The following is an 11688-nucleotide window of genomic DNA, read 5'->3' as shown; positions in this document are numbered from 1 at the left end:
AGAGTTATCCGAATCTTCTTCTGGTTCAGGCTGCCTTGATGACAGGGCAATAGGGCATCCTTGACTTCTTCCTATGTCCTTGTTTGTTTCATTGCACTACTTTCTACTTACCTTTATAGCTGCAGGCGTGGGATTGCATGAGGGTTATCGTGATCATCAAGTCATCACATGACTCACCTCTTGATCATCGAATAAGAATTTCAATCATGTTGTAATTATATAGCACACTCAGGAAGGACTATCTGATAAAGAGCAATTTAAAAAATACTATGGTAATTTTCTAAGAGTAACAAAACTCAAGCAGGTTACACAGCCTGGGAGAGATGATAACCTGTTGATCAACTGATGGTGTGTGTGATGTGTTTCAAATACCTTAACCATGACTTCCTTCTGGCCCATACTGCTCGAAAGCACTGACGGAAAATAAGCAGGTATGGGAGGAAGGTTAGGTTTAGAAAGACCTTGGGATTTCTTGAGTAAATTGTTGTGGAGACGGCTCCCCCTAGCGTACTGAACAAAACAGGTACCCCAGTGTGTAAAAGCCGAGCTCAAATTCAAGAGCCAGGTATTCTTGTCTCCAAACACCAACCTTATCTGAACAGCTTGAGATCTCTCTTTGGCCACTCTCTTCCTTCCTAGTGAAAAGCCAACCGCAGATCAGGGGAGAAATGGGTCATGTGTCTTTTACCCGATTTGATCTGAGCATCAGTCGTCATGGAAATACTGAACTGATCTGAGGTATCCAAATCATATTAAAAAGCACAAAATGTTGTACCTGAAAAAGACTTTCTCATGAGGGATGCGAATGAAATTAGGGAGAATAAACAAAATTAAAAGATGGCTCCTTGTTAATTATTTTACTAAATATGTTATTTGCCTTCATCTCCTGTTTGACAAAATGTTAATCAAATATATTCTTCTCAAGCAGGATGTATGGGCCCTTGGAAGACCAAAACACGAACCACAGCAGAGGGAAAGCACTCTTCCAACGCGGGGGAAATGACTTACATTAAAGCAATGCTTTTCAAAGCATCATCTCCAGAACACTAGTTCCACAGGCTATTAATGGGTCTTCATAAGAGTTTCATGGCAAATAGTTTTGAGAAATTTAGGGTTTGACAAAATAAATTGATTTTTTTTAAACTCCATATTCCTTGAGGCCCTTAGCATGCTCTTAAAATACCACTGTACTGTGTGACGTTAGTCTTTGAACTTCAGTATCTCCCAAATTCACACGATGGTTTTTTTGTTTTTTTTGCCATGCTATCTCACACACCTGGTTCATGAATTATCCTTTGGGAACAGGCACTGGACTAGAATTTCATTAACTTTCAATCAAAGATGGAGAACAAATAGGAGAGTGTGCCAAAGGAGGAAAGAAAGCAGTAAATTTGATATAAGCAGCAAACAGGGTGGCTGTAAGGAAGTCTGTGGTTAGTGTCATAACTATCGTATATGAAACATCAGTAATGCAACATATTAAAGTCTCATCTCATGGCGGTCCTATAGTGGGGTCAGAAGGATCGGCCATGCTGAACACACCACCAGCCCACAAAATCATTACCAGATTTCTCCCACAGCATCACAGCAGTGATGCCACTTCTGAGAATGAGAAACACGACTCCAGAAAGTGCAGGACTCCATCCTATCAGGCTTTCAACTTTCACTGAAACTTTTCCTTGTGTACAACCTGTACTAATTCACAAAGATGGTTTAAGCTCCTTATTGGTAACAGGATCACAGACACACAGGCTATTGTAAAGGAGTTAGACGAAGCTTGTATTTAGTATAAGCTGTGAGTTAAAGATAAATCCTATAACTCACATCTAGACAAACTTCCATGTGGGGAAAATTGGAAATCCACAGCGTGGTTTGTATGGATAACAGCACAGGATACAACACTGACTCACATCCAATAGAATGAACCTCTCTTATCAGCTCCGTTCACATTTCAGAAGCGCTGCTTTCCATCAACTCAGGTATGCTGGGCAAAAACACTTGGAGACAGGAGGGACTGGGGGCATCAATGGACCTGGACTTATGTGTAATTCTATTCTCTTTTGCTGGGGACACAGCATCTTGTGGAGAAAACCTTGGTCAGCCCCAGAAGGACTGTGGCTCTTAGTCTCCTAGCACATGGTTGTGGCTGGTGGGACAAGGCTCATCCCAGAAGCAGCTCTTGCTTTTCAGGGGACGTCCTATTTCTTCCTAATGCTTTCCAGCTGGGTTGACATCACACACGGGGAGGTCAAGTGATTTACTCAAATGCCCAGTGAAATAGACCAGCTGGGACTTGAACTAGGGAACTTTTCTGGTTCGCAGCCCTTGCCCTAGTCAGTTGACGCTCTGCTTCCTGGTTTTCACCTCTTCTCCGAGTTGCCCCAGGCAGCCAGCGTGCTGTGTCTGGCGCAGCCCATCCTCCCGGCTGTCCCTGCTCAGAACTGGAATAAGAGGCGTGTTACAGGTCAAGCCTGAATGTTCTGGCAGTGCAGTGGAAGGCAGATTGCTCCATGCCTGCTCAAAGCATACACTGTCTGGCGAAAGCCAGATTGAAGATAGCTACACCCACACGCCAAGATTCCAAAAGGAAAAACTTAGCTCACATTTTTCCTTTGCATGGTGATTTTTCTTCCCTTCCTTTTTTTCCCTCTCTTTCTTTCTTTCTGTCTTTTTTTTTTTTTTTAAGGGAATCCCCATGTTTACAAGTTGAAATCCAAAATGCACAAGTGGTCAGTTCACAATTCTGTGACCCATGAACATCTGTGGGCCTGGGTGTTCCCTGGGAATCTGCAGCACCGGAGCTCCGAGCCAAGCCTGCCCTAGGCAGAAAGGAATTCTCAAGTGAGTGGAGCAGTGAGTGAGTGAGGAGGCCTGCGAATGATCAGGGCCTGGTTATCCTCTAGTTCTGCTTTTCCAGGGGCATGTCTACACTCAACTTCAACTAGTTTTATGAGCTTCATTTGATTTTATTTTTTGAGATGGGTCCATCTGAAATGCCTTACAGTAAGTGGGACAGTGAGTCTTCATTTTGCCTTTAAGGAAAACAAAACTCTATAATCTGAAATGGGCAAATGTGGTCCAAGTCTCTTTATCCAGAAACAAGAACCTCTGTGTCCTTGGAGTAGAGAGAAAAATCTAGAATGTTTATTTTGACCCCAGTCTCTGAGGACTTACGCGATTGAAAATCAATAGTGCCTCCCTCTGTGGAAGAGGAGCCGCCAGCCCCAGCCCCTGGGAGAGCCGCAGAGTGCACCTCCCTGCACTGCCTCCAGGGGGCAGGTGGTACTGGGTATGGTGGAGTGTGCCTCATCATTACCATTCCAGACTCTAGGTCAGTAGATAGACTCTGGCTTTATCATCATTTTATAGTTTTAATTTGGTAGAGACTCAAAAGTTAATCAAACCCTCAGTGGAAAACGTGAGCCTGTGATGTATTCGCATCTCCCATCTGGACCTCAGTTTCCTCATCTGTAAAATGAGGGGATGGACCAGACGACTGCTGAGCCCCACTGCAGCTCTAGGGGTCTGTGCCTTTAGGCTTCCTTCACTCCTAGTTGGAGTTTGGTTCATCTGCTCTAACTTTTCTGCTGTAATCTGGGTGTTACGGGCTGAATTATGTCCCCACGAAATTCATGTGCTGATGCCCTAACCTCAGAATGTGATTATACCTGGAGACAGGGCCTTTACAGAGGTGAGCAAATTAAACTGAGGTCTCCAGGGTGGGCCTTAATCCAGTATGACTGGGGTCCTTACAAAAAGGGGAAAAGTGGGCACAGATGTGACCTTACGTGGAAGGAAGACCATGTGGAGACACAGGGAGAAGACAGTCTTGTGCGTGCCAAGGAGAGAGGCTTCAGAAGAAACCAAGCTGCTGACACCTTGCTCGCAGACTTCTAGCCTCCAGAATTGTGAGAAAATAAATTTGCTGTTTAAGCCACTCTGTCGTGGAACTCAGTTACGACAGCTCTAGACAACGAATACACTGGGTTACAGCACAGTGACTTTTCTGGGCTGTGAAAGAAGTCCTATGTGTTTTTCCTAACAGAATTTTCATACTGGTTTCAGCTTAACATAGACTTTCCTTTTGCAGGATATTCAAAATACTTTTTAAAAAGTCAACTTCTTTGTCAGCAGATGGAAGTAAATCATTTTAGTTAAATAAATCCTCTTTATTTTTACTTGAAGGGAGTTTCACAATTTTGACCCACAGAACTATCTTCCTGAATGGCTGTGAATCATCATTTTGCCTTTTAAAGAATCCTGCCATTATGTATAAAATTCATTTAAGGCCAAATAGCTCACTGGATAAGGCCGCAGGTAGCAGCACATTTATAAAGAACTTCAGACCACACAAGCAGCTCCGGAGTGGGCAGAGTCCTGGTTTTGTTTAGTACTTTTGCCTTTAAAGTTCACGCGGAGTCAAACATCCCGTGACTGGGTTACAAGCAAACAAATTAAATGATAAAGAAAGGTAATCACTTATCACTTTGCTGTTTAAGACTCTAGGATTCTTATTTGAAGTGAAACGTGTTACCATCAAAATGAGTTTTTCTTTCACTTAGTACCAAGATTCGGGTTCTTTTCTTCTACAAAACAGTCACATGGAGTTGGACTGGATTTCCAGGATCTAGAAAGCATGGGGATTTCACGCCCCCAACCCCCACTCCATAAGTCCCATCTGATGCAGCAGTGAAATTTCTCAGGAAGAGCATTTCTGGATCAGAACTTGCTCCCTTGGGAGATTAGGATCATCCAGCTTTGGAGGTTCTACATGTCTGAGAAAAAGATCAGAGTACATGCCAAGAGACGTGGGACAGCACAGCCTTACTTTCCCACGTTACTGCAGGCGGCCAGCGTAGATACCCACTATTGTGGTTGAGGATTCTGATGAAGCATCCTGACACCTAACCAACCAGTGCCCATAGCAACAAAGCCAGCAGCTGTTTTGTGTCATCTCATTACAAGAATAAGAGTTTCTAGACTTTTAAAAATACATCTTTCCAAAAATCACATCTTCAGGAAAAAGCTTGGCCAACTAAGAAGCTTGAGGGGGCTGTGAGGAACTGCAGGCACGTTTATTTCCAGCTATCAACAGAATGGAAAAAATTCCCACTTATTTATATACATTTATTTACTTAGGTAATGAATAAGTTAAGGAACACTTCATCTCAAACACAGATTGCTTTTATTTTAGCTAAGCTAATGTTTCAGTTCCATATACATTTTTGAATTTCCATCGATGTCAAACACATTTTTTTCTTTCTTCTTAAAAAAAAATGATTTACAAGCACTTTGACAGCACTCAAGAAAAGTAGGCTGAAGGTTCATAATAATAATTTTCCATTTAAAAAACATCCATCAGACCAAAATAAAATCATTTTAATTAACTCCTTCCTGAGTAACTAAAACCTTGGAATGTGCTGAAAGGTTATAATAAATAAGGCAGTCAAAGATCAACCAGCTTAAAATGTATTTTTTAAATTAAACTATGTAAAATGTACAATATATTTCATGAAGTACAAACCATGTTGGGCTCAGGGCCAAAGAAATGTTGTCATGTGTCCTGAATAAACTGATGAAGTGCCTTGACTTTTAGGATCCAGAGGCTGTTTGTTGGGACACAATCACACTAAGGCCCTGTAAATAAATCAGTCCGCATCTTTCGTTGTGATGTTGTAATGATCACTACTGGCAATAAATGCCTTTGAACACACAGCTAGCAGGGCTCACGGAACTTGCACTAAAAGGATGCTTTTTTTTTTCCCACATGACCAATTGTCCTGATGTTCTGACAACATCAGAGAACACTAAGCCAATTTTTATTTTCAGATGGTGAGATTGCACAGTGTGTAAACTAACAATCACTCTTTATATGTGATTTCATAGAAGTGACTCACAATGCAGAGGGCAGCCGCTCCTGCTCTTATTTTGAATATGACAGTTGTTCTCCACGTTGATTTTTAAAGTAAGTCTAGAGGTAGGGCCCTGGCCTCTCTAAACAGGACAAAGGATACTTCCTCTTCTAAGAACATTCCCCTTACTCACTTCCCTACCCCAGGTCTCTGAGGCAGGAAGGAGGCTCACAAGTGGCCAGATGCTGGACTTTGTGCCTCCACAGTCCCAGCCTTCACTGGACTCCTGGGGGGTGGAGCCTTCTCAATACCCCTCATGATAAAGTAGCTTTAGTGCATACTCGACAGGTTCCAAATGACTTGCTTTATATCTTGGCTACCGTCCAATTTTAGTGAATGAAGGAAAAATCCTAGAGAGATTTGTTGGTTTCTGAAAAGTAGAAAATGTATAGCATGTGTAAAGTCAGAGTCTTATTTACTATTAAGTATTCCCAACTCACACTTTGCTAGCGCCCTCGAAGGGCTGGCTCTAGGAGAAAAAACACAAAGGAGACAAAATTTGTCACAAACATCCTGCCTGCCACCACCACCTGCACCCCTACTTCTCAGCTGGCTGTATACTGTCCACCCAGGAGTATATGTATTTTGTGGGGGGTGGGCTGGGGGCAGGGCTGTCAAAGATGAAAACATTTCAGAATCCAAAGAAACAGGTTTTCTAAGGATTGACCCAAGGCATCATGGAGAGGTGGCAGGTGATGGGAGTGGGATGGGAGATACTGTGGAGCCATGGAACTGCCCAGCTTCTACTCAGGTCACTTAGGGGGCAGACAGCAATTTATAAAGCTGGGCAAGCAGTCTCCTACCCAGAAGCTCTTGCTTCTCTTCCCGATGTCCTAGTCAGGGTTCTCAGGAGTGAGCTGATTCCATAGTAAATGGGACTGTGGTTTCACAGCTTCCTGCACAGAACTCAATACCCCTTTTTACCAAAAACAGGTACCTCTTAAGGGACTAAACGGTGAAAGATATCAGCCACTATGTGACCCAGCTGGCCAGCAGTGTGCCTGACAGATCATACACTGTCTGTGGTCAGGCTTAGAACTTATGCCACAGCAGTCAAATATCAGAGTTAAACTGGTTCCTGGGTTTCCAGTTCAAGCAGTGTGGGTAAGACACATGTTTCATATTGGGTGCAAAGGGCACCGCCATTTCCCTATGCCACATGACCTCCAGAGTTGCTCTGTCTCACCCATACTCTTCCTTACACAGCCAATAAATTCTTCTCCCTGCTCTGCTGCTTTGAAATCTGTCAGGATGGTGCTTGGAAATGGAGTATCTCAAAGGAGCCTGCCATGCACTTTGACCTTGAAAGGCACTCAAGGCTCTGGACTGGCTAAAGATATGGCACAAGCCGACTTGTTCTTTCAGAGATGAGAAGTATGCTGCTCTTGGTGAAAGTGTCCCCTGAGATGGACCAGAGGCAGGTTTCTGCCCGTGTGGGCAGAAACCACTTTTCCAGGGACATTCGCTTTTCTGATGTCCTCATCTGTCTTACCATCTCCTCTTAGATCCTTCTAGAGTAGATGCCCTGGTCTCTGAAGTGGTTTTGTGTTTCTACTGAAATATACAAGTCTGGATGTTTCCTACCACTGAGGTAATATCTTTACTAGTCATTTTACAAATGATAAGTTATTGGGCCATAGGCTGTATTTCTCCCCCTTCTCTTCTTATACTAGGGGAAGAAAAGCTGTTTAAAGATGAGATGCCTTGTGGTAGAGCCATCTAGTGTACCTGGGAAGGACCCGAGGAGCCAGAAAAACACAGAACAGAATTAAAACAAATAAAACCCGCAAAACCGGGCATCTCCCAATGACCCCAACATGTGGGAATGGTTTTGTTCTTTTTAATGCAGCCGAGCATTAATTTAGTCCCTTAGGATTTTTTTTTCCCTAAACAAAAAAACTTTCTGGAAAAGGGCGATTAAGCCATTGGAGGCAACCCAGCGCTGGTATCACCTCTTATAAATATCTTCCAGCCACTTCTCGTCGTCCTGTTCCTCGTCATCCATCGGCTCCTCGGTTTCCAGTGGAGTCGGAATAAAGAACTGGGGTCTCAGGGCGGGACGGCTGACGCGAGACTTCAGTCCGAACTTGCGCTTCAGCAGGTGGAACTGCTCCTTGACGTAGTGGTAGAACTCGTACTCGTATCTCATTCGCTGGTAGAGAATCTGCACGGCCTCGGGGGAGGGAACAGTCTTCTTCACGGTCACAGTCATGTTTCCAAGTTTCCTATGCTCTGGAAGAGAGGCGGGGTTGCCCGTGAGCCACGGTCTGTAACAGCCACAGCTGCGAGGGGGTGATGGGGAGGTCCCGTATCACCGGCATAATACTGGCAGCTCCTAAGGAAAGAACTTTAACATCCAAGGACTAGAAGGGGAAAATGGCTTCCCAACATCTGGGAAGATTTCACCATATTCCAGGTGTCAATACCAACACCAGTTGACTAAACCTAATCTAGCTAACATCCCTTTCAAGGGATGTTGAACTATGTTTGGACCACAATTCAATTGCTAGCTATAAGTTAGTTATACATTCTTTTGAACAGCAAAATCTACCTGCTTTTCATGTTTTATTTCAGAAGAAAGCACAGAAAAAAAGCTGTCTTACCCCTTTCTGGCCATCTTGGTTTTGTATTTTAAAATACTGACATCTATGACTGAAAGTTTAATTTGACACAAATGCCACTGCATTTCACTATTTCAGCAAGGCATTTGTCAAGAAAAGTAAAGGCAGGACTGTTGAATTCCCTAAATACAACTGTAACTGCTGTAAATACTGAATGATTTTTTTTATTGTGGTAAAATATATAACTAAAATTTGCTTAATTTTATATTAGTGCTTAATAACAGAAAAATGTTATATATATTATATATATTTATATGGCAAAATTTTAACTATTTGGAAGTGTACATTTTGGTGGCATTAATTACATTCACAATATTGTACAATTATCACTGCTATTTCCAAAATTCTTTCATCTCTCCAAACAGAACCTCTGTACCCATTAAACAGTAACTCCCTTATACCCCTCCTCTTCCCACCCTTCCCCAGGTAACCTCTAATCTACTTTCTATGAATTTCCAAGGTACCTCATGTAAGTGGCATCACACTATATTTGCCCTTTTATGTCTGGCTTTTTTCATTTATATAATGTTTTCAAGGTTCATTTACTTTGTGACATGTATCAGTACTTCATTAATTTTTATGGCTAAATAATATTTCCTTGTATGGATGTGCCAAATTTGTTTATCCGCTTATCCATTGAAGGATACCTGGATTTCTTCTACATTTTGGCTATTGTAAATAGTGCTGCTATGACTGTATAAAAGTCTTTAGATCCTTGTTTTCAACTCTTTTGGGGATTCTACCTAGGAATGGAATTGCTGATTCACATGGTAATTCTATGCTTAACTTTTTTAAACTGTTTTCCTTAGTGGCTGAACCACTCTATATTCCTACCAGCAATGTCTGAAGGTCCCAATTTTTACAAATCCTCCTCTACAACTGTTATTTTCCATTTTCAAAAAATTATGGATATCCTAGTAAATGTGAAGTGGTATCTCGTGGTTTATTTTCATTTCACTGAAGGTTAATAATACAGAGCATCTTTTCATGTGTTTGTTGGCCATTTGTATATGCTTTTTTGAGAAATGTGTATGCAAGTCCATTGCCTAATTTTGAATTGGATTGTTTAATTTTTTGTTCTTGAATTGTAAGAGTTCTTTATATATTCTGGATATTATGCATATATATCAGGTATATGGTGTGCATATATTGTCTCCCAGTCTGTAAGTTGTCTTTTTGCTCTGTTGATAGTTTTCTTTGATGCACAAAATTATTTAATTTTAATGAACACCAACTTATCTATTTTCTCTTGTGTTACCTGTACTTTTGGTGTTACGTTTAAGAAATCATTGCCACACCCACAATCATTAAGTTTTCCCATGATTCTTTAATCATGTAACTTTTAACTAAAACTTTTGTCACCAGTTATGAGTAGGTACATTATTTATTTAATATAGCTCCAAATGGCTGTTTCCAAAATCAGATTCCCTCAACAGGACAAAGACTTGTCATGTTTGAGTATATTTGAAATACTTTCTGAAGCCTCCAATAGCAATTCTAAAGAAGGAATTAAAAAAAATTATCCAAGTAGTAATGGCCTCATTGAAATAAGAGTATTGTTTTCCAAACTGAGTCTCTTAAAAGGCTTAATACACTTTGGGATCAGGTCTAGAATTTTTGTTAAAGAACTTGGCATAGTGTCTTCTAAAGTGGGTTTGTGATAGAACATTTTATAGTATCTGTCTTCTTTACAGGTATTAACTACGGCTAAACTGAGGCGAGACATGTTAATAGGCTTTGAGTATAAATATCCCTTTGAGGTTTTAAAAGACAGAGTTTTAAAAGCTGGTATTAAAGACAGACCAAGAACGAAGAGCTTTAAACACTGAGAGGCTCGGGAAAAGAATTCACTCATTTTCAGACTCCTATGATCCCTTCCTCTTGAATCATTCTAAATTGTGTGGAGTTTTGTTATTTCATGCTAAGAAAATATTAGGATTCCTGTGATTTTAAAATAAACTCTAGTTAAATTATTTGACCCATCCATTCCAAAAAGAACGTAAAATTATTTACAAAAGTAAATAAGCTGCAATTAGCTAAATAGTTAAGGAAATGGGGCAAAGGGAGAATGAGGGTAGGAAAGAAAAAAGGAGAAAGATCAGCACTGGGGGTAATGGCTGCCCCTCCCCATGTGGAAGGATCTCCCTGGAGTCATACTCCTGCCCCTTGCCCCAGCCCCTCTATCATCGTGGAGGTAGACCAGGTACCAGGGCCGGAGGGTTTTCCTGATTGTGCATTAGGATAAAGGGCTGAGGTGCTCTCTCTTCTGCAGAGACTTCACATCCCCCTGTAGAAGAGGGTGAGGGCTTCCAGCCCCGCCTGTGACTTGGTGGGCAAGTCTGTCCAACTCTGGATGGAATGTTACCAGTCCATTTCTCCTCACACCCCAGCTGCATTCTCCCATGGGCTCAAATCAGTAATAAAGCTGACATTTGGATCTCCAGCTGTCTGTCTCCAGTATCCATTTCTCAATTAGCTTAGAACCCAGGCAGGGGAAAATGGGTATTATTTATTCATCCCTCAGACTCCAATATTGAGTAACACAAAACATATGTTGTAAAGTCCTAACTACTTGTGGAGGAGGTGGGTTTAGAGTTTGACCCTAAACTTCCTAGCAGCTAACAAAGAATTTAACATATATATTAGTCTTCATGTAAAACAATCTATTCACCTCTATCCCTTGTTATAAACCATAGAGAAATACCTTCTATGAATTTTCAAAAGAAAAAACTGTAATGGAATTAGCAACATTTTAATAATATCCTTAGAGTCAATTCAGCCACGAGTGTCCTGAGTGCCAGAGGAAAATGACACATGTCAGGTTCTCAACTCTGGCCTGATCAGGGAATATACTTCAGTCAATCTAGAGCAGAGGTTCTTAACTCTTCTGAAAACTCAACTAAAGCTTGTGTTCAGGAAGACAGGAGGGTACATGGAAGCACATACATGAATATCTTCAGTATTATGGGTCTGTTAAGAACCCCTGATTTCGAGAAATCAGTAAACTGCATTTCCTTCCACAATCTTCCATATATCTTGTTTGTTCTAGTAAATATTAGCCCCAGTGTATTGATAAATACTGGAATTAGTTATTTTATGTGCTGGTCTGGTATATAGTCATAAACATTGTAACAGCAAAGAGAAGAGGACTTGGA

At 41.4% G+C, this 11688-nt stretch overlaps 1 protein-coding gene across 2 annotated transcripts in view; it reads right to left on the bottom strand.

The window, feature by feature from the left end:
* Positions 1 to 5168: 5168 nt before the first annotated feature.
* Positions 5169 to 11688, bottom strand: part of UST (uronyl 2-sulfotransferase) — a 385158-nt gene continuing 378638 nt past the window's right edge. For both annotated transcript variants that reach the window (XM_032485118.1, XM_032485117.1), the window contains exon 8: positions 5169 to 8144. In XM_032485118.1, the coding sequence (XP_032341009.1) occupies positions 7861 to 8144 (284 nt within the window). In that variant the 3' untranslated portion in view covers positions 5169 to 7860. The remainder of the gene's footprint in view (positions 8145 to 11688) is intronic.

Source organism: Camelus ferus, chromosome 8 (genome assembly GCF_009834535.1).
Source record: "Camelus ferus isolate YT-003-E chromosome 8, BCGSAC_Cfer_1.0, whole genome shotgun sequence".
Lineage (NCBI taxonomy): Eukaryota > Metazoa > Chordata > Mammalia > Artiodactyla > Camelidae > Camelus > Camelus ferus.
Note: the sequence above shows the minus strand (reverse complement) of the source record. Positions and strands in the feature narration are given on the sequence as shown.